The sequence below is a fragment of the Papio anubis genome, chromosome 19, assembly GCF_008728515.1.
Source record: "Papio anubis isolate 15944 chromosome 19, Panubis1.0, whole genome shotgun sequence".
Taxonomy (NCBI): domain Eukaryota; kingdom Metazoa; phylum Chordata; class Mammalia; order Primates; family Cercopithecidae; genus Papio; species Papio anubis.
Genome location: NC_044994.1, coordinates 51,567,851 through 51,590,583, shown reverse-complemented (window position 1 = coordinate 51,590,583; position 22,733 = coordinate 51,567,851). Strand labels below are relative to the sequence as shown.

The window sequence follows — 22,733 nt, the reverse complement described above, 5'->3', positions numbered from 1 at the left end:
AGGTACACACTATCTATAAATCTGAAACTTCGAGGGAATTCTAGATTGAAACAAGCCCAGAACAAAACTGGATTTCTCTAACCCTACCTTATGTTATATAAAATTACAACAGTGGGAGGTTTGGGTTTTTTCCCTTATAAAAAAGTCTTTCCAATGTTGTGCCAGTCATCAGCTAGCTACTTCCACGGGTCCCAGATTTCTGGTCTCATCACTGGAAGCATTTGGCAATTTGGCTGCAGAACGATGTTGGCAGGTGAGTCATTTCCCACTGGAGTCCACCCGTGTGGCAGTGTTACCCTGAAAGTGCCACTGGTCCTCAACAGCTCCTCGGAGGCCTAATGAAGTGAGACGGTTCAGGTGCCAAAGCAGCCACCAGGGGGCTCCCGAGGAACTCGATGAACTTCGGCGTTCACTGAAAAGCCAATTTGGCTGCTTTCTTACGGCATGTCTGTTGAGCGTTGGCGCCCCACTCCCCCAGGCTGGCTTCCGCAGCAGAGGGATCAGACCTCAGGGAGATAAGGCTTGTCCCCTGTGGCTGGCTGGCAAAGCCAAGGTTAGCTGTCCATGGCCATCACAGTGTTTGAAACGTTCAGCCCTCCCCTCCCCACCCACTTCGGTCATCTTTGCAAAACGCACTAGACAGCAAAGAGCATCCCCTGATGTGGCGCGTCCCACGCTAACGAGGACCCTGTAGCCTGTGGTTGTTAATACTTTAATGATTAAGTAAACAAAGAACTTTATTATAAGTGATGGAATGGACTTAATTAATCCATAAGTGTAGACAGCTAATGTGAAATTATACACCTAGAAAAAACACACACCTGAGAACCGGGATCCCAGCTTCTCTATTTGGCCTTGTGAGTCTCTCCTAATCTCTAGGTCTCATCGCTGGAAATTGAGGGGGTTGGGCTAGAAGCCACAGGCTGAGGTCTCTTCCTTCTCTGTTAGTTTTTGTTGGGGCCTTATCTTGGTGCATAGGGATATCCATCTATCTAGGGCTGCTGTGACAAAGTACCAAAAACTGGGTGGCTTGAAACAACAGACATAAATTATCTCACAGTTCTGGAGGCCAGAAATCCAAAATCGAGGTGTCCCATGGGGCCGTGCTGTCTCGGGCGGCTCCAGGGCAGACTCTGTCCCTACCTCCCCCGGCGTCTGGGGTTTGCCTTGGTGTTCCTGGGTTTGCATGTGACTGTCTTCTCCCTGGGTCTTCACATCGTCTTCCCTGTGTGCATGCCTGTCTCCGTGACCAAACTTCTGATTAGTATAAGGACACCAGTCATATTGGATTAGAGTCTCCATCCCCAGTGACTTCATTGGACTTCATTACCTCTGTAAAGACCCTAGCTCCAAATAACACCACATTCTGAGGCACTGGGAGTTAGGACTTCAACAGATCTTTTGCGGGAGGGGATACAATTCAGTCCAAAACAGGGACTATGGTGAAGAATAGGTGATATTTGAAAGGCCCTATAATGACAGACCCATGAAGTATGCATGCTAGCGGGTCACACCACTGAGGTTCTACGATAAAGTTACAAGTCTGCAAAGATGCCATAATAACATATTGACAGTTATGTCCTGGGAAAGTACATACTGTGATTTTACAGAGAAAAGTGAAGAGCATAACCCAAATGAGCTTCATAACCCAAATTACATTAAATTTATATTTAGGGCCGGGCGCAGTGGCTCATGCCTGTAATCCCAGCACTTTGGGAGGCCGAGGTGGGCAGATCATCTGAGGTCTAAAGTTCGAGATCAGCTTGACCAAGATGGAGAAACCCCGTCTCTACTAAAAATACAAAATTAGCCGGGCGTGGTGGCGCATGCCTGTAATCCCAGCTACTCAGGAAGGCTGAGGCAGGAGAATCGCCTGAATTCCGGGAGGCGGAGGTTGCAGTGAGCCGAGATCGCTCCACTGCACTCCAGCCTGGGCAACAAAGAAAAAGCAAAACTCCATCTCAAAAAAAAAAATTCATATTTAATCATTTCCTGTGATAATATAGACAATCAAATACAGATTAAACCAAAAAGAAATCCAGTTTTTTTTTTTGCTAAAATGGTACAACAAAAGTTTATTATTGTGCTACTAAAAAATTATAGAACATCATAAGCACTAAGAACTCTTTCACATATTAAATACAAAGAACATGTATATATTAAACTTTCACAAAATGAGATTCACACCCCTTCTTAGGAACGCAAGCATTCATTGCATAAACAAGGCCACCTCATCTTTGCTCATCATTACCAATAAGGTCCATCCATTCTTTTGTGTTTTAACCAGAACATTCGTGGCCCAGCAGGCACTGCTTCAGTTCCTCACATGGTTTCTCAATGAACAGCGTCAGGGCCAGCCCAGTGACGAAGGTCAGCACACAGTGTCCAGAGAAAAGATAGAACTGGAGACAAAGTGGGCAGGGTGAATACAGTTTTACTCTGGGATTCCTATTGTGTTCAGATCTAAAGTGTACCATCCTAGCTCTATGAAATGTATCTGTAGGACAATCAGTGCTACATATTAAAAATAAAATAAATAAAATAAAAGATATTATCCTGTGCTGAAGCCCTCCCTCTTTCTCCCACAAATAAAGCAAAGAACAATGAAGCTCTTTAAAAAAAAAAAAGCCTTCCATAAAAAACAAAGCCTTCCATAAAAGCAAATAGGTTGCCTTGTTGCTCAAGAAGAGAACAAGCTATGGTACCATAACATACCATAACAGAACTAGGAGCGCGTGCTTGCGTGCTAACTCACCATGTTTGCGTCAGTGTAGTGAATCAGTGTTTCCTGAAGGCCATTGTAAAGGATGATCAGAATCGGATGCACCAAGTAGCAAGCATAACTGATGCTGGACAGGAAACTCCAGATGTCCCAAGAAAGCACATGGTTCACCAGACCTGGAGGGAACAAGCACTGATGCATGAAGCCACAGCCTGTCTCTGGGCTGGTGAAGATGCCCCGTTGTCCCGTTGATGCTCCCGTTGCATTCTGCACCTAAGTCTGTGAACTTTTCCTAAGAAAGTCTTTATGCGTCATAATTTTAAGACAATGTACCAAACCAAAAACCACCTTTCCATTGCAAGAATGATGATAACACAAGAGAGATACATGGTTTCAGCCCCTGAGCATAAAACATTCCATATATAAAACAAGGTATACATTCCTCATACTCACCTGGGTTCTGGATCAAGATGTAGCCACAGGAGGGCCTTGGGATAAGGCATTTAACATTGCCAGGCCTCCAACTCTTCATCTGTCAGTGAGAGCCTTGCATTTGATCACCCTTTAGGTGCCTTTCAGGACAAATATTCTGTAACTTGGTATATATTCTAGAACTGTGTTGTCCCAGGCAATAGCCCCTAGCCACTTGTGGCTATTTAACTTAATTAAAATTAGATATGATGATAACTTCCTTTCTGAATAGGACTTATTGCTAACCTTATTTGGAATAAGGGTCTTTGCAGATGTCATTAAGATAAGGAACCAGAGATGAAATCATCCTGGATTAGGGTAGACCCTAAACCCAGTGACAAATGTCCTTATAAGAGACAGAAAAGGAGTCACAAAAGCAGAGGAGAGATGCAAGGAAGAGAACCATGTGATGACGAAGACAGAGACTGGAGTGAAGAGTCCACGAGCCAAGGAATGCCAAGGCTTGCCAGCAGCTACCAGAGGCTAGGAGAGGGGATGGGACAGATTCTCCTTCAGAAAATCCAGAGGGAACCAATCCTGCTGACACTTGGATTTTGAACAGCTAGCCTCCAGAACTGTGAGAGAATAAATTTCTGTTGTTTTAAGCCACAGAAATAAAACATAACTTCTGTTTCTCCTCTGCCTCCTCCTCATTTAAAGTGCTCAGTAGTGCATCACAATTTGCTCATGATAAATCTTTGGAGCCATCCTAGACTCCTTTCATTCCAGACTCCACAGAGTGCTTCCAAAAATGTGTCTCAAATCAGACCACTGCTCCTCACCTCCATGGCTAACACCCTCGTGAATCTTCCATCACCTCCTGTGTGGGCCTCCGTGGGAGCTTCCCGGTGGATCTGTTGGTCTCTGCTCTTGTTCTTGCCACCCTATAGTCCCCATACCACATCCAGAGTAATCTTTTAAAATCACATATCAGGGAGAAATGGGGAAGGGGAAGATATTGATCAAAGAGTACAAAGTTTCAGTTAAACTGTTGGAGTAAGTTTTAGTAATCTATTGCACTGCAGTGACCACAGTTAATAATAATGTACTGGATATTTTTCAGTGGCTAAAAGAAAAGATTCTTAACATTCTCACCACAGAAAAAGAGATAACTTGGCGAAGCGATGCATATGTTAATTAACTTGATTTCATCTTTCTACTATGTATACATATACCAAAACATCACGCTGTACTCCATAAATACATACAGTTATTATATGTCAATTTGAAAACAAATTTTACAAATCCACAAATCAAATCATGAGCTATGATCTGAATGTTTACATTCCCCCAAAATTCAGACGTTGAGATCCTAATCCCCAAGGCGATAGTATTAAGAGGTGGAGTCTTTGGAGAGGCAATTAGTTCACGAGGGCTGGGCCTTCAGGAATGGGATTAGTGCTCTTATAGAAGTGACCCCAGAGCCGGGTGCGGTGGCTCATGCCTGTAATCCCAGCACTTTGGGAGGCGGAGGCGGGTGGATCACCTGAGGTTGGAAGTTCGAGACCAGCATGACCAACATGGAGAAACCCCGTCTCCACTAAAAATACAAAATTGGCTGGGCGTGGTGGCACATGCCTATAATCCCAGCTACTAGGGAGGCTGAGGCAGGAGAATCGCTTGAACCCAGGAGGCGGAGGTTGCAGTGAGCCGTGATCGTGCCATTGCACTCCAGCCTGGGCAAACAAGAGTGAAACTCTGCCTTAAAAAAAAAAAAAAAAAAAGTGACCCCAGAGAGACCGCTCTACCCTTCCACCATGTGAGGACACATCTAGAAAGTTCCATCTAAGAACCAGAAAGCAGGCCTTCCCCAAACACTAAATCTGCTGGTGCCTTGATCTTAGATCTCCTAGCTCCAGAACTGTGAGATATAAATTTCTGTTGTTTTTAAGCCACCTCATTTATGAGATTTTTGTTATATCAGCTGAAATGGACTAAGACTTCATGTGACGTGGCATTTATAATAAAATCCAAACTCTTCCCATGGCCTTGAAAGCTCTGCCTAACCTGGGTCCTATCTTCCTCTCTGAGTTCCCTTCCCACCTCTCTCTCCCCCTTAACCCTTGATTCCTATCTCACTGGTCATTTTGCTCTTCCTCCAAGTCACTAAGCTCGTTTCAGTCTAGAGACCTCTGCCTTCACATTCCATCTGCCCAGAATGCTTTTGTAACACATCTATGCAAATGTACCCCTAGTCCAGTTAGTTACCCACTAATCCCTGCTTTATTTTTATTCACTGTATTTAAACTTCCCCCGACCCCACAGTAATCTCTCACAAGGACGGGATTTTTCTTGTCTATTGCTGTATCCCCAGATTCTAGAACAGTACCTGGCATAGAATAAGCGTTCAAGAAGTATTTTATGTAATTAAGTGAAAAAACACAGATGGACTTACAGACAAAAGACACATTTCCCCCAAGTGAAGGCTATAAAGGTAAACCACAATTTCACGGTAGAAAAAAACCAAGTAATTGCAGAAAAATGAAGTCAGCAAAGAATCCAGGCTCATGCAGATAAGCCAGACACAAAAGAATGCGCCCTAAAGCAAATAATACCGTGTTCATGTTACGAGCCACAAGTGATTCCAGCAACTATTCATCATATCATATTAATGTTGCTAATGCGAATTTTATTGGTTTTATAGTTTTATGATTACTTCATAAATTTGCTTTGGCTTTCTGAATGCATGTGCTATAAACATAAAATTTTGTATCTAGGTTTATGTTTGTTCATGTTTAGACAAAATTGGAACAAAAATAAGAGCATATAGTCAGGGTAACTTGAATCTATGTACCCAGGGAAACAAAATGTATTGAATAAAAAAGGATACAAATAATTTGGGCCAACACCAAGAAGCCAAAAGAATTCTTATTTCTTTGGAATAGACCCACATATACTTAAGTTTAAGGATGAAAACTGTAGGTGACAGACCACCACTGAAGGACTTTAACTGAAGGAGTAATGTGGTCAGATGACTCTGGCAGCTCAACAGAAGACAACTTTGAGCATAACAAGACCAGCATGGTCTACATTGCTACCAAGCAAAGATGGTTAAAGATTCATTGAATCATCAAGATCCCTTCTAGTCCTGAGAATCTCAACTAAACATTTCTTCTTATTCAAACTTCTTATTTTTTTTTCTAAAGGTCATCAGCTAGAAACTTTTTTTTTTTTTTTTTTTTTTTTTTTTGGAGATAGGGTCTCACTCTGTTGCCTACGCTAGAGTGCAGTGGCACGATCTCAGCTCACTGCAACCTCCGCCTCCCAGGTTCAAGCAATTCTCCTGCCTCAGCATCCCAAGGAGCTGAGATTACAAACGCATGCTGCCATGCCCAGCTAATTTTTGTATTTTTAATAGAGACGGGGTTTTGCCTCGTTGCCCAGGCTGGTCTTGAAATCCCAGGCTCAAGCAATCCACCTGCCTCGGCCTCTCAAAGTGCTGGGATTACAGGTGTGAGTCAGGTAGACACATATTTTCCAAAAATGTATTTAAGCTATCACCTCCTACATTCACCTACTAATCAATCTTGATATCTCGTAGATAGTTTTGGAGATACAAATCTAGGACATCAGGTGCCCCTACGGTTGTGGATTGGCTAATGACAACACACTTTTGAATGATAAATTGTTCAAGAATAAGTAAACTGGCTTGCTCATCACCTGGGTGACGAGATCTCACCCTTTCTCAGACTAATGACGGAGAGCATTGACTTGTTCCACTGTAATAATAATGCTGCAGGCTGGACGTGGTGGCTCACGCCTGTAATCCCTGCACTTTGGAAGGCCGAAGCAGGTGGATCACAAGGTCACAAGTTCGAGACCAGCCTGGCTAACATGGCAAAACCCCATCTCTACTGAAAATATAAAAATTAGCTCGGCGTGGTGGCAGGTGCCTGTAATCCCAGCTAATCAGGAGGCTGAGGCAGGAGAATCAATTGAACCCAGGAGGCGGAGGTTGCTGTGAGCCAAGATCATGCCATTACACTCCAGCCTGGGTGACAAGAGCAACAGTCCGTCTCAAAAATAATAATAATAATGCAAATTTGTTTAATCTTCTAACTTAACCTAAGTCATTGCTCTCTAATATCATTTATGTTAGCCAGTTATTTTTGATAAACAGCAGCACCTCTCACAGTAGAGAAGAATACTGTGATGTTTGCAACATTAGAAATGACCTGTGCCAGGCCACGGGGAGCAGTTGTTTATGAGGCTCTATGACAGCACAGGAACATGATCATGGGGTGAGGTGGCAAGGTTGTGGTAATGTATCCCAGAATTTCCCATAAATGCAAATACATCCGTCAGAGAGAACGCAGTCCATTTCCTCTTTAATATCACTTTTCCATATAAGGGAAAGCTTTTAAAATCAAAATATGAAAGATCATTAAGGCTCATTTTAAAATTAAAATATTAAAGAGCATCGTTATGTTAAAATACTTCTAACATTTAGGAACCGTTTTAATTAACATCCGGGAGAAGTGCTGTCACTTAGGCGTGAAGAGCACTGGCTTTGGACTTCGTGCTGAGACCTGGGTTCATTTTCTAGTTCGACCACTCACCAGCTGTGGGACTTTCACTGTGTCGCTTTCTCTCCAGACACGGTTGTTCTCATTGCTAATTATAGGTCTTCTCCCAGGGGTGTGGTCACTGCTACTGGAGATCTGGGTGATGTTTCCCACAAGGTCTAGTATACACCATGTGCCCAGTCAGCTGGCCACTGTGTTTCTCTTTCAATCATTATTTCCCACCACCTACCTTTGCTGAGGCTGACTGGCATGGGTTTACAGGCTAAGTTTAAACTCTTCCTGATGGGTTATTTCCCTAGAGTATGAAGTGGGCATGCCTCCCCCCAGATCCACTGCTCCTGTTCCAGGGCTTTGGGTAGCTTGAGGCCAGAACCTCTTCTAGGAGCTTCCTGCCAGCCTTGTCCTGTTGTTTGCTGACATCCCAAGCACACAGTTCCTACCTCTCGCCAAATAGAGAGGAGAGGGAGGAAAGCATCAGGTGACTTGGATACACCTTTCTAACCTGGAGAAGATTCTTTTCCATTGAAGCCTTTTATCCGCTTGGCTCTCTGCATGTTGAAAGCCAACTCAGTGATCAAAGGGGATCTTGGCAAGCATTTAGTCTACACCTTCAGATGGGGAAACCAAGGCTTAAGGTGCTGTGACTGGAAGTCTTGCTCCTAAGCACTAATTTTTTTTGTTTTCTCATGACATTACTCTGCCTGAATTCACTTTCCAACTTCTAAACTAGCTTCATTGGAGGGGCTGCATCTTTTTCTTTCAGAACCCGCACTTGTGCATACATCCATGTAAAAATCTTATACTTAAATTCTCTGTCTTTTCCAAGGACAGAGAGAAATTGATATTTTTGAATCAATATCAGTCATTCATCAACCACCCCAGAAAATAGAAGGCCCTCTGGTACACTCCTTGTGTGTTCAGTTTGTCACCTTTGAAGGAACAGGGTGTGAACCCAACAGCAAAGCCCGGAGCCGCTTCCATACCTCCATATCCTCCCTGGCACGCAAAAAGGACCCAGCCCACGGCCGCCGCCCACAGGGTCCGGTGGAGGGCTTGGTAGAGAGCTGCAGCTACTGGAAAGGAAGCAGAGGCGTCGTCCACCACGTATGCCAGAGCGGCCACCGCAAATAGGGTGGCCAGGGAGCAGCTCCACCCCAGCAGGACCTGCATCTGCGGGGAGAGGAGAGGCAGGGCCCAGCCCATTTTAGCCATTGTATAATTCCCTCCTCCTACACAAACTTATTTTTTGGTGTTTTTACTGTCATTTAGGTCTTTATTCGCAAACCTCAGTCAGGGCATAGATTTGACTAAAATGGAAGGTTGTAATTTAAAAGGGGTGGCCAGGAGATCTTTGTGGTGACAGAGAGTTCAGTACCTTGACTGTGGGGGCAGGGGTTGCACAAATTTGCACATGAGACAAAATTACCCAGAACCATACAGATGTGCACAAATGAGTACGTGTAGAGTTGGTGGATCTGAGGTCTATTGTGCCAATGTCCATTTTCTGGCTGTGGTCAGGTACCATAGTTATGTCAGATGTTGCCTGCTGGGGAGCCGGAGCACACAGCACCTCTCTGTACTAGTTTTGCAACTTTTGGGGCATCTATAATCATTTCAAAATGAAAGTGAAAAGACAATCAATAAGTAATGTTCTAACCTACTCCTAATCTCCCATTTTGTCCCTTAACCAAATTAAGGCTCCTTGATGGCTTCTGCCTTCACCATAAATGTGAGGGCCTCAGCGCACAGCCCCGGCCTGGGCAGCAGCCTAGTCAAGTGGAAGGAATGGGAGGATGAGAAGTCTTCAGCTCAAAGAATAGCCCCAAGAGTTAAATCCTAACACCTGACTCAGTTCAAGATCTTGACCTTGCATCACCTGACTTGACCTTTTTAGACCCAGACCTGTCTCCCAAGTAGCTGTCTTGCTTCTCTGTGCTGTGCTCAAGCTGCTGTGATGATGTCTACACTGCACTGAACCAACATCGGATCAGTCCACCGTCTTGTCTCTGAGACATGCTTAGGTCTCAGGTTCCTGGCTGCAGGAGAGGAAAGGTACATACTCAGGGGCACTCTACTCTTTTAGCCTGGGATCTCCCTCACCCCTTTGCTACTTCCCTGGCCCAAATGGGCCTGCAGTCTCTCAAAATGCATCTTGGGTATCATGTTCTGTTTCTGTACTTGTCTGCTTATCTTTATTATGGTGCATCCTGCCTTATCTCACTCTTGGCAGCTTCCTCCAGCTTAGACCCTGTGTCTTTATTTTCTAGCTTCTAAAGCTTTGAGTTTGTTCTACCCAACTGTTTGCATTGTTTCTCCAGGTTAACGTGGCTTGTGTTCCAGCTCCGGGCTTCCTGGTCCTGACCCTGGCCCTTGAAGTCATTCCCAAATGCTCTCTCTTCATGTTAAGTTTGGCCCTTTGCTGACACACATTTTCTCCCTGGGCCCCCATGTAACCTAGACTATGTTGAAGCCTCTCTTTAAAGGCATTCTGTTATAATCTACAACTGAATTATGCATTTCCTGGAAAATATCGTAACTCCAACCAAAAAAAAAAAAAAAAATCACATAGCTTCTGTATATTCATTCCTTTCGGTAAAATCTTATCTCCTCTTCCTCCCATGGGCAACACGAGGTTTTCCAAGGACCAGGGTCTCTTCTCTGGAACATCTAGATAAGGTACCCACAAAGCCTAGGCAAACAAAGGTAGGACCTGGCAGAGGGGTTTGGGGCAGGAATTGTATCCTAATTCCTGGCCCTTCTTCCATTGAGAAGAAAATTCTCTTTCATTCATTCATGTGTTGAGTACCTTCAGTGAGTCAGGGTCTCAGAACCAGATGCTGGTGATTCAGAGGTGAGACAAGTAGTGAACCAGGAGCTCACCGTCTATGGGGTGAATAAATGCTTTATCATGCGGTACAAACCAGGGCCCAGAAATGCACAGTGCACAGAGGAACCCAAAAGAAGGACATGGCCTGGCCTGGAGGGATAAGGAAAGACTTCCTGGGGGTGAAAACTCTAGGTGAGCCCTCTAGGCAAAACAGGAGTTAAGTCAGATGAAAGGGAGAGGTGAGTAGGGGGAAGGGGTAAGAGGCAGATTCCAGACAGAGAAGGAGACATGAGCAACTGCACAGATGCCAGGAAAAGCTTGTGTGTATCAGTGGTGGCAGTCAAGGGCACTGTGAGCAGGTTGGTATCACTGACGTGCAAAGGGCAAGGCAGGGAGTGGTGAGAGAGATGACGCTAGAGAGACAGGCAGAGTGATGTCATGGGGACTCTGAAGGCCTTGTTGAACAGATCAAGCCTTATCATGGATGTCAAAGGAAGTCATGGAGAGATTTTGCATCGTTCAAGGGTATAGCCAAGGTGGTGTCTCACATAGATCACCATCTATTTAAGACATTTAACTTAGCATGAAGAGGGAGCATTTGGGAATGACTTCAAGGGCCAGGGTCAAATCTACTCATCAAGAGTAGAGTTGAGATCAATAAGACTGGAGGCAAGGAAACAAGTGACAACATCCAGGCAAGAGATGAGAAAAGCTTTAAGGTCAGTTCAAAAGGCTGAGAGAGGATGGCAGGAGAAACCATCGGCAGGGTGTAGGGAATGATTGACTGAGAGCGGTGGTCATTGAGGAGGAGGCATCCAAGATGAACCCAGGTTTCCAGCTTGAGTAACGAGATTGGATGGTGAACCAGAATGATCGCCCACAAAGGAGCCAGAGAAGAAAATGAGTGTTGGGGTACATCTGGAAAAGCAAAGTAACAGCTTCTTCCCCTCCAGACACCTCATGTCCTGATTCCCACACACAACCATCAAATCTGACCAAGAATCTTGTGTATAGAAACCATTGAGGGTGTGCTGTTAAAAATCCAACCCAACTCAGTATCCTCTTCCAGAAGAGAGTCTTGCCATTGTAATCTCACTGGGTAGTTTTCTCACATTGGTGGTTTCTTTGGGTCAGTACCAAGGCTCCTACTGATGGGACCACGCTGGGTTCCAAATCTGGAGCATCATAAGGAGAGCTCAGTGAAGAAAGCAGAGATTCAAGCTCTGGCAGGAAGATAAAGGCCTTCTTATCTTAAAAAAAAAAAAAAAAAATGAAGATGGGGGTCTCAGCATGTTGCCTGAGCTGGTCCTGAACTGGACTCAAGGTATCCTCCTGCCTCAGCCTCCCAAAGTGCTGGGATTACAGGTGTTAACCACTGCACCTGGCCAATTCGTTCTTATTCTTTAGCATGGAGAGACATCAGTAACACTCTACAGCACAATACAGTACCCAGCAGGCTGACTCCTTCATCCACAGCTTTGGAAGAGCCTGGCCAGGTGGGCCACACAGTCCCAGCCGGACCCATGCCCATAAAGTGAGGCACAGGAAATCATACCTTGGTTCTGAGAATGTTTTCCTGGTTGTTTTGGTGCCTGTAAATGCTCAGAAAGAGGCCCACAAGAAATGGCCCGAATCGGCAGTAGGGCTTTGTGTAGTACTCCACAAAATACGATACAGTCGCCTCTTCACTGAAACATACAAGGAAATAAGGCAAAATGTTATGTTTAATCTGGACATGGCAAAGGGAATCCAAATCCCTGATGGCCATTGGGATAGTCAGCAAGCCCAAAGGTACATTTAGGGCACACTTGTTCATTTCCTCAGTCATGGTGTGCAAACAGTACCTCATGGTCCCATCTCAGCCAAAGCTGTCTTGTGTAGGTTCCGTATTCCCTCAGGCCCCTCCACCCCAGATCCCAAGGAAATATGATGAGTGTGTTCATTTTCAATAGCTGTGTCTGGTGGCCAGTATGTCAGAATGCTCTAAAAATGTAGCACCCAGATGTGAACCTAAGGGTCCCAAGGACAGAGACTGTCCTGAGAGAGAAGTGATGAGAGGTCCAGGCCAGGCCTTTAAAAGGATACCAAAAACTATTCTTTGAAGCTGTGTTTTTCAAGGTGTGGTCCCTTGACATCAACAGCTGCATCAGGCCAGACATGGTGGCTCACACATGTAATCCCAGCACTTTGGGAAGCCGAGGCAAGATGATCGCTTGAGCCCAGGAGTTTGAGATCAATCTGGGCAACATAGGGAGACCCCATCTCAACAACAACAAAAAAAAATTAGCCAGGCCTGGTAGCACATGCCTACAGTCCCAGCTCCTCAGGAGGCTGAAGCAGGAGGTTTGCTTGAACTCAGGAGGTTGAGGCTGCAGTGAGCTGTGATCATGCCACTGTGCTCCAGCTTGGGTGACAGAGTGAGACTCTGTTGCAATAGAATAAAAAAACACACAAACAAAAACAAAACACCTGCATTACCTGAGAACTTATTAGGAACCCAGACTCATGGGCCCCACCCAGTCCTACTGGCAGTGGACCCAACCATCTGTGTGTTAAAAAGCCCTCCAGGTGACCCTGGCCCCTCAGGGCTGAGAAGCATTGCCTAAACAGTGCCCTTCACAGGAGACGTCCAGGTTATACCCAAGACCATGGAATCATCATCTCTGCACGTGGGACCCAGGGACTAGAAATTTTAAAACTCTCCTGAGCTTCCTAAACGCAGATTGAGAACCCCTGCTCTAAATTTATCACCATTAAAATTATCACCGTTCCCCACTGAAGCTAGACACACTCTCAGCACCTAACTGCCCATGCAGGGACTGCTGGAGAAAGGGAAGGTGTTTGAGGACTAGACGTATGGTTCTTCGACTGTGGCTGCACATTTGAATGCCCTGGGAGTGCTTACAAAAGTCAGCTGCCTGGGCCCCATGCCCAGAGATTCTGATTCAATTGTTTGGAGGTGGGGCTGGAAGCATCAGTGGATTTAGAAGCTCCCAAGTGACTCTAATATATGGCCAGGGTTGGAAAACGCAGGACTAGACATGAGTGAGCCTCCTCCTCGATCACTTGGCCATGCCATGAAATGGGAAGGGCATGATAGTCTCCTGGTCAGGAGGCTTGGGATGTCATCATCGATTCGTTCATTTATTCTCACATGCCACCCACTCACGGATTCACATGGAGCACTCACATGCCAGGAACGGTTCTGGCCATTTTATTTTGGAAGGTCAGCAAAGGCTGCTCTGAGAAGGTGACATTGGCACAGACACCTGAAAGATGTGAAGGAGAAAGCCCTGCCAAGATCTTAGACTTTAACAGAAGAGTAATTCAGGCTGAACAGCAAGTGCTGAGGCCCCGGGTTGGGGAGGGTGGGGAAGGGGGTTCGGGGAGCATGCTTGGCGTGGCTGGTCCAGTGTCAGCAGGTAGGAGGGTGACCAATGAGGCCACTGGAGGAATTCGAGCAGATGACTGACGTGATCTGATTTTCATTTGTGTCACTGCATTGAGAAAAGATTATCAGGTAATCATACCAGGTTTTCCTGTGTCATTGTCATACATGCCTCATTGGGGAGGCGAAATAGCACTGTGGATTGGCTCCTAGGTTCAAATCACATTGTGCCACCTACTAGTTGTGTGACCTTGGAGAGGTAAGTTCAGTCTCTCCATCCAACAGAGCCACCGAGCAGCAATTGGCTGCTGGAGGAGAAACACAGTGGAGCCACATGGGGGCGCTCCTTTCCTCTGAGAAGCGCTTCAGTGGGCAACGTGAGCTCAGAGAGGACCTACCAGTGCAGGCTGAAAGGTTCAGAAGTTTGGAAGCCAAGAAGGCAATCAGCTTTCCCATCCAGACCGAAAGTTTCATACCCACTTTTTCCATGAACCAAAGGGCACAGGGTGAGCAGCCTGGCATTCAGCAGCCCTCCCCGGGAAGTCCTGGCCAGAGAGGGGCAGGCTGGGGAACCACCTTACCTGGCTTCTGATGGAGCCACCACAGGAAGTTTATATGCCAATGTGATCAGAGCAGTGGCTGTGAAAGATGCCAAGAACAGCATGGCTCCAAGGAGGATGAGGATTTGTGTACTCCTGCAAAGAAGAGAGGACACAGAGAGGAGTGCCCTCCAGTTTCTTGCCCCACAGATGCACTTCCTGTGGCACAAAAGGCTGGAAATCCTGACTGTCAGAGGAACTTCCTGCTGGACCTGCTTTTGAGAGGCTGATGAGGGGCAGGGAGAGCTGGGCTGGGGCTGGAGGACCTGAGGCAGCCTCGGTCTTGACCATCCATTAGCCGTGCCACACAGGGCAGAGCCTTGAACTTGAGTTTCCTGGTCTAGGCAGGAACAGTAATCACATCGCTGCCTGACCCCCTGAGGCTTACTGTGTAGCTCAAAAGGAGTCCATGCCTGGGAATGCCCCTTGTCACCTATGAAACACGATATGGATACAAGTGGTGGTGGGTTTGGGAGAGAGGACTGTCAAAGACAGGATGGGACACAGGGTGGACCCACTCCAAGCACAGGGGAAAGAGGATCAAGAAGGAGGATAGTATGGTTTGGATCTTTGTCCCTGCCCAAATCTCATGTGGAATTGTAATCCCCAGTGTTGGAAGTGGGGCCTGATAGGAGGTGACTGGATCTTGGGGGTGGATTTCCCCCTTGCTGTTCTTGTGATAGTGAGTGAATTCTCATGAGATCTGGTTGTTTAAAAGTATGTAGCACCTCCCCACTTTGCTCTCTTCCTCCTGCTCCCACCATATAAGATGTGCCTGCTTCCCATTCTGCCCTGATTGTAAGTTTCCTGAGGCGTCCCCAGAAGCAGAAGCCTGTACAGCCTGCAGAACCATGAGTCAATTAAACCTCTTTTCTTTATAAATTACCCAGTCTTGGGTAGTTCTTTATAGCAGTGTGAAAATAGACTAATACAGAGGGGGAACCGGGCATGCCTTCAACTGAGGAGCAGAGCCTGAGACAAATGTCTGGGTGCAGGTAGTTCACGTGGGAGTAGGAATGAGGGATAGGGTAGGAGAATAGGGAAGCAGGGAAAACCAATACCAGGATGTGCTATCAAGGTAGCCAATGCTCAATTCTTCCAGAATGTTCCACAGGGCCTTATGAAATGTACCTTAAAACTGTCCTGTGAGATGAAAGAGAGAAGCATTTTCCCACTGTCTTCTGTCTCACATGGGTTAAGGATGGTCCCACACAAATTAATTCCTCCACACTTTGGGATCGTGCATGTATAAAACTAGGATGTTCCCTGAAGCACCCAGAGTGAGGCACTGTCTGGTTGTACCTGCTCGGAAGTGTGAGGGTTGGCATTTAGAGGATCTACAGTGGTGTGGAAGAAATGCCAAACACAGGTGCAAGACCATCCAGGCACAGCCTGACCTGGAAAATGCCTTTGACAATGCAATTTTGCTAGTGGAAGTTGCCATGGCTGCTCATGAGGAAGGGATAAGATAGATACTATGCAGTTATCACCACAGTGATACAGGGAGAAAATTATTTTCAGCCAGAGTACCAATGTTAGTATAATGTTTGGAAAGAAGGATGAATTCTAGCTCCATGGTGCTATGATTGATTAGTAATGTCTGCTATGAGGGTAGGCAGGGGGTTATGGTAATAATGCTGTATGTATATTTACTGTGACTTCTGCCAGACCCCTTAGCTCTTCGTTCCTTGAATTACTGAGCTCCAGAAAGACCTAATTCCACTGGCATTCCATGGAATTATATTCTCTAAAGGAAGAAAAGCCCTACTTTTATACTTCCCTCCACTTATAAGCTAAATCTTGTTGCATAGTCACAAGCTTGGACAGTGTGGGCTTTCAGCTGAAGGACTGAAATTCACCTTCCACCACAGCCTTTAGGAAAGATGCTGACATTGGGGCCAGGGCTCCTCAGTCATAAGAACACTCACATGGGTTCCCAGGGAAGTCTAGAGTGGGCAGGCATAAGAACTCAGTGTCCTAGGTAAGTGGTAGTCAGTCCATCCAATAAAAACCAACAGCCACCCAAGTAAATATGTGTTTAACTCCCTGGGGGACTTAAGACCAGTCCCTGGCACCTACTTCCAAGATCAGTATCTCCACCACAGACTCCACAAGTCTCTTCCAGCTAGCACCATGTCAACTAAACTCATACATCTTCCTGATATTGAATGTTATGGGCTGAATTATATCCCCAACAAAGTCCTATCTTGAAATCCTAAGCCCCACTAATTCAGAATGTGACTGTATTAGAAGATGGAGTCTCTAAAGCAATAATTAACATTAAATGAGGTCATTGGGGTGGGCCTTAATCCAATATGACTGTGTCCTTATAAGAAGAGGAAACTTGGAAACAGAAGGAAGAACATGTAAAGACTCAGATGTTTTGTTTTATTGTTAATATTCTACTCTGACAACAGTTAAATTGGATGACTGGAGGACTGAATATTGATGTTCCCTCTAAGGAAAGTGATTTATCATTATGATTCAAGAGCGCAAAAGACATTCATGCCCTTTGACCTAGTAATTCCCCTCAAATATATATATTATACAGAAATATCAAAGTTGGAGACAAATCCAGGCACTGATAAATATTTCCATGAAAATATTTATCAAACCATTATTTACAAAAGCATAACATTGGAATAATCCCAGTATTAAACAATAGAAGGTGTACATAAATTATATATTTAATTCATGGAATGGAATGTTATGCAGACATTTAAATTATGTTGCTTTAAAAATAAAATAATACAGGGAAATGCGTGTGTCATAAAACTATTGAAAGAAAGATACTAAGGTGTATATACAGAATGCTTTCCTGTATCAAAAGCTGGGCAGAGCCTGGGCAACATAGCAAGACCTCATCTCTTTAGAGAAGTTAAAAAATTAGCAAAGTGCAGTGGTTCATGCCTGTAGGTCCCAATCACTTGAGAGATTGAGGCAGGAGGGTCATTTGAGCCCAGGAGTTGGAGGCTGCAGTGAGCTGTGATGGCACCAGCTCTCTATAGCAGCCTGGGTGACAGAGTGAGACCCTCATCTCTTAAAAAAACAAACAAACAAACAAACAAACAAAAAACTGGGCAGAAAAAAAATCAGAAGGATAAGCCCCAAAATATTAGCAGCAAATTCTCCTTCCCTTGACTGACAAAGTGGAACTGGGGTGATTTCCCCCTGTCTCTGAACTCCTAATGTTTTCCAATGTTTCTCAAATTGAACATATATTTTAACAAAAAAGAATAATAAATTTTTTAAATATGGCATGAATAATCCACAACTATAAGTCTCTCCATGAATTATTGAGGCCTTAAGGTGTTTCTAAAACTAACAAAAATTAAGGTGATAAATATCCAATGTGGGAAAGCTGGTGCAGCGATACATTGCTGAGGGTGTTGTAAATTACTTCACTCTTTCTGGAGGGCAATCTCACAATATGTGACAAGTGCCACAAAACTGTTCCTACCCTTTGACCTAGCAATTCCACTTGGAAATCTGCCCGCATGGAAGTAACTAAGAGAAAAAGTAGTGTGTTCAAAGGCATGCATTGCAGTGACATTTATAATCATGAAAAATTGGCCACAATCTAGACACCCAACCATAAAAATGGTAGATAAACCCTAAAACTGACAAGTATGCAGGTTATGTCAATATGTGGCAATGTTTATAAGAACAGTTAAATGGAAAAAGCTGAGCACTAGATATTACATGCACACAATGATTGTAACTCTGCAAAACACACTGACTGGAGCAGGATCAATGCTGGAGGAGAATGCGGAAGAAGGCAAACAGTAGAGGATTTGGTATTTACTTTTCTGTAAAGTTAGTTTCCCACATTTTAAAAAGCGGCTCTGCACAGAACTGGGATACTTTCTGAGGGTTTTGTGAAAGATGAGGAGAAAGGCTTGTCCCAATCAGACTCACTTTGCATGGATGAAGATAATCACTGGTGTGGTGAGGTGGAACTGGAAGTCATTGGCAAGGTACCAGGTCCAGCCATTGCACTGAAAAGAGAGCAGCAAAGTTCACTCTTCCTTCATTTACCAGTTCTGCTCCACACTCTCCACCTGCCTGGACTAGGAGGCAGAATTCAATAGGTGGGTGGGGGGAATTTCCATGGGAAGACAAAGGAAATTGAGTTAGAGATACTCATATTTCACATCCCTCATCTTGAGCCTTCTACCAAGCCTGGATGGCAGGTATTATTGCTGCCATTTTACAAAATGGAGATTCAGACACATTTTCTCTTTTGTTTAAAAAAGAAAAATGATCATAGCCCATCTCCTAGGACAGTTGTGGGACATGAACTCTGTCACGTTACAGGAATGTAAGAGTTTCTCATCATTATGGTGCAGTTGGAAGTCAGAGGGGTCAACGTTTTTCTCTTTTCCTTGCCGCTCCCCATGCCCCAACTCTAGGTGGAAAGAACAAGTTCATTTAGAACCAGGGCTTGGCTCCAGATGATGTTTTGTGGAGAACCCCAGAGTTCCCATGGATGACTGACGTGGGATCGCCTGGCCAAAATGAGTTCCACAGACGGTCTGTGCTTGTGCCAGATGAGATGGTTACCAGTGTTTTTGTCTTCAGTGTGAGGAAGTCCCTGAGGGCAATTCTCTCCAAAGGGCCCTGGCACTTCTGCTTTCAGGGATCTAAGGTGGACTGTACCTCAAAAAGGCCACTGGCTAGTATCCTTGCCACTGCTTCCTGCAAATGGCCCAAATCAGTTTGCATTGGGGAAAACAGCCCAGATTATCCCCCAGGGACCCCATCACAGCCAGGCGGCCCCCACCTGCGGGCAGGTAGATGGTGATGCAAGCCTGTCCGTATGGCTGGGCCTTTGCAAACGGAAGGCAGCCATCTAGTTAGTGAGTTGCTATATGCAATGATTAGGGCCCTGCCACGCTTTAGCGATTCCGTTTTCAGCCTTGATTTCAAGGCATATGTGGAACTGGTGATATAATTTCATTACAGCTATTTCACTTTCACTTGCTTCAAATTCATTATGAGGAAACTGGGGCTTTGGAGAAGCCAAGACATACATAGATCTTGTTGCTCCAAAGCGACTCGGTCAGGTCTACTTTGAACTTGAGTAGAATCCAACATAGTAAGGGTGTGATGCAATGTCCCATTGCAGTATAGACTCAACAGACGGAGGTGAGGAATCTGTCCTTTCCCAGTTGGGCAACATGGGCTGGCACAGGAACAGTGATGGGGCAGGGTCAGCTGCCTCCGGGACATGTGCCAGGATGGCTGGCCCCTTGCTGGCCACTGCTATGCCCCCCTCCCTCTGCTATTCACAGCGGCTGCCCCTGCATAGCCTGGCAGGGTTACACCCACCCCATGACCAGAAGCCATCCCCCACTCACACAGCCCACCTTCCTACAGCATCACCAGTACTCCAGAGAAAACACCAGAATCAGGTTGGCCCTTGGAAAGTTCAGCATACCGGTTGAAGAAATGAGACGCCAGGTTTGCACCCTTCTGCCTTTCCAAAGCCAGCAACTCGAGACTCACCGCATTCTCGACCGACACAAAGTTGTTTAGTAACAGCAGATTTGTCCACCATGCTTGCCGGCAGTTATCCCAGTGGAATTTGGGCACTTCCCAGACAGGTCCCCAGGGAACAAGAGAGAACAGTCCAACCAACAAGCACACTGAATACAGGTGAAGAGGCTGCAACCTGGCAGGAGAGAGCCGGGAGAAAGAAGGTGACTTTCCACTGGAGTCCCTCCAGTCCCCTCAGCGGGCACGTGGCGGGTGGGGCATAAGGTGCTCTAAAACAGATTGTACTGTGGGCAGCTGCCACCCAGCCACACCTCAAACGCTCAAGCATCCACAAGTTCAAGATCACTTACTGAGCACCGATCATGTACCGGCTCAGGTGCTACTGCTGCAAAAATACTGCTGTTTATTTCTCTTTTTTTAGAGACAGGGTCTCACTCACTACGGCCCTGGCTTCCACCTCCTGGGCTCCAGTAATCCTCTCACCTCAACCTCCCAAGTAGCTAGAACTGCAGGCGCATGCCACCACGTTCCACTAAAAATACTGTTATTTATTGAGCAAGTCATATAGGCGAGCCACGGTGGGAGGAGTCTGCTAGAGATTTCTAAACCTCAGAACAATCCTGCAAGGTAGCTGTGACCTCCCTTTTATGAAGAAATTATAGCTAAGAGAAGTTAGGGTGACTTACCCAAGGCCACCAATCATAGCGCAGTAGACACCGGTTCATGTTCTTTCCACATGGCCTCACAAGATGAAAAACTCTTTCTCCCTTCCCTCCCTCCCTCGCTTGCTTCATTTCTCCCCTCCTCACACCCTACCTCCTCCAAGCAAGATCTGAAGCAGCTACAAAGGGGAAGAATCAGGAGTAAGCTGTCTAGACCAGCACTGTTCAATAGAAACAGGATGCAAGCACGGCTGCCCCCAATTTTACACTTTCCAGTAGCCACAACTTAAAAAGAAATAGGTACAACTCATTTTACTATTATTTATTTAGACCAATATATCCAAAATATTATCACTACAAACATGTACCCAATATGAAACATTGTTAAGAGGCTATTTGACATTCTTTTCCCTTTTACTGAGTCTTCAGAGTCCAGTGTGGGCTTTCCACACATAGCACATCTCAACTGGCCACTTATCTGGTGGCTATTTGCTGGACAGTGTGGGTTTAGAGTTTAGAAGTGAGATGGAAGCCTGGAGGTGCATACAATTCTGGCATGGACTCTGGATGGGCTGGGCTCAGAGCCCTCTTCTAAAAGAATATAACTAAAAATCCAGGGTGGTTTTGGCTCAACTAGGGCAGAACAATGGCCCAGCAGTACCTCCAAACATCTGGGTGAGAGGGTGGGGGCTGGGGTGGCATTGACAGATGGGAAGTGGAAGGACTTGGAGCGTCTCCACTTAGAGGCGCACCCCCAGCAGAGAGGGGCTCAGCACCAAGCCTCTGGTCTGCACCCGGGGACGGAGACCATTGATTCCCCTGTTCTCCCCACAATGACAGCGTCCTACATAGAGAGTGTCCGGTGGGTGGGAGGGTGGTAAACATTCCAGGAGAGGGAGTGGAATTGTTGATCAATGTGATAGAGAAAAGGCAGGCAACTCTGTCAAGACACAGCTTCCCAGATCAGCTCGCCTGCACGTTTGCTCAGGCGACAACCTCCCTGGGTCCTAGGCACTGGGTCCTGCCATGTTTGCCATCTGACCGTGCTGCCCTGCAGCTGCCCCTACAAGCCTCCGGCCTTGCCTTTCTGATCATCCTTCCCACCATCTGTCGCCTCCCCTCCCCGGGGAAAGTAGTCAGCGCTGCTCCCTTCAGAAGCAGAGCAGAAGGGAGCGTTCCCCTGCCCCCCACTCCAGGCAGCATCCCTCACCTCTGCCAAGTCCCCCCTCCCCAGGGTGCTTGTTAAAATGCAGACTTAGAATCTGCAGGCTGTTGGGTGGGCCACGCCTTGAGTATCAAGCTTGTCTAAACTTTTCACACTGAGAAAATCATGTAATGTCTCCTCTTTCCTCTTGTCTAAAAGGGAAACGAGGGTTTCTGCTTTCTAAGATTTTTTGAAAATCTAATGAGATAAACAAGAAAACAGTTTGAAACATCTAAACCACCCTAAAATGTACACGTGCTACATTTTTGCCAAGTTTCCAAGAGAATAAAAGTCCAAGTGGGTTTTCAAAGATTAAAATGTGGGATACTGGCCAGTGTGGTGGAGGGGTGAGAAGCAGGGATTCTCATACCTGGTGGGTGGGAAGGTAAATTGAAAAATGCACATTACGATGTTAAATGCCCAAAACCCCTAATTCCACCTGTAGGCATTTAGCCCACAAACAGGTCTACACACGTGCACAAAAATATATACAGATTGTCCCATTGTCTAAGACAGCAAAGAATTACCTCCATGCCCACTAATGGGGACAAGTTAAATACATAATGGTACACCCCACTGTGCCGTACTGATAACCTTTAACATCAGGGATGTGGGTCCTTGTGTGCTAATAGAGAAATAGGCCAATTCTGTATTATAAGTGAACACATCACATGCAAACAGTGAAGTATACAGTGCAATCCTACACGTGCAGGAGAAGAACGGTGCTTATACACACATGGAAAGTTTTGGCAAGAATTCCTAAGAAACTTAAATACAGGTGTCCTGCGGGGAGTGAGACTGGAAGGGGGACCGATTATTTTAGCTATAACCTTGT

At 45.7% G+C, this 22,733-nt stretch overlaps 1 protein-coding gene across 2 annotated transcripts in view; it reads right to left on the bottom strand.

The window, feature by feature from the left end:
* Window positions 1–1,961: 1,961 nt before the first annotated feature.
* LOC101009409 (O-acyltransferase like protein) overlaps window positions 1,962–22,733 on the bottom strand; it is a 76,994-nt gene continuing 56,222 nt past the window's right edge. For both annotated transcript variants that reach the window (XM_009192818.3, XM_003914422.4), the window contains 7 exons: window positions 20,042–20,207; window positions 18,452–18,531; window positions 14,516–14,629; window positions 12,102–12,234; window positions 8,703–8,889; window positions 2,756–2,898; window positions 1,962–2,402 (listed from right to left, as the gene is read on the bottom strand). In XM_009192818.3, coding sequence (XP_009191082.2) covers window positions 2,280–2,402; window positions 2,756–2,898; window positions 8,703–8,889; window positions 12,102–12,234; window positions 14,516–14,629; window positions 18,452–18,531; window positions 20,042–20,207 — 946 coding nt within the window. In that variant the 3' untranslated portion in view covers window positions 1,962–2,279. The remainder of the gene's footprint in view (window positions 2,403–2,755; window positions 2,899–8,702; window positions 8,890–12,101; window positions 12,235–14,515; window positions 14,630–18,451; window positions 18,532–20,041; window positions 20,208–22,733) is intronic.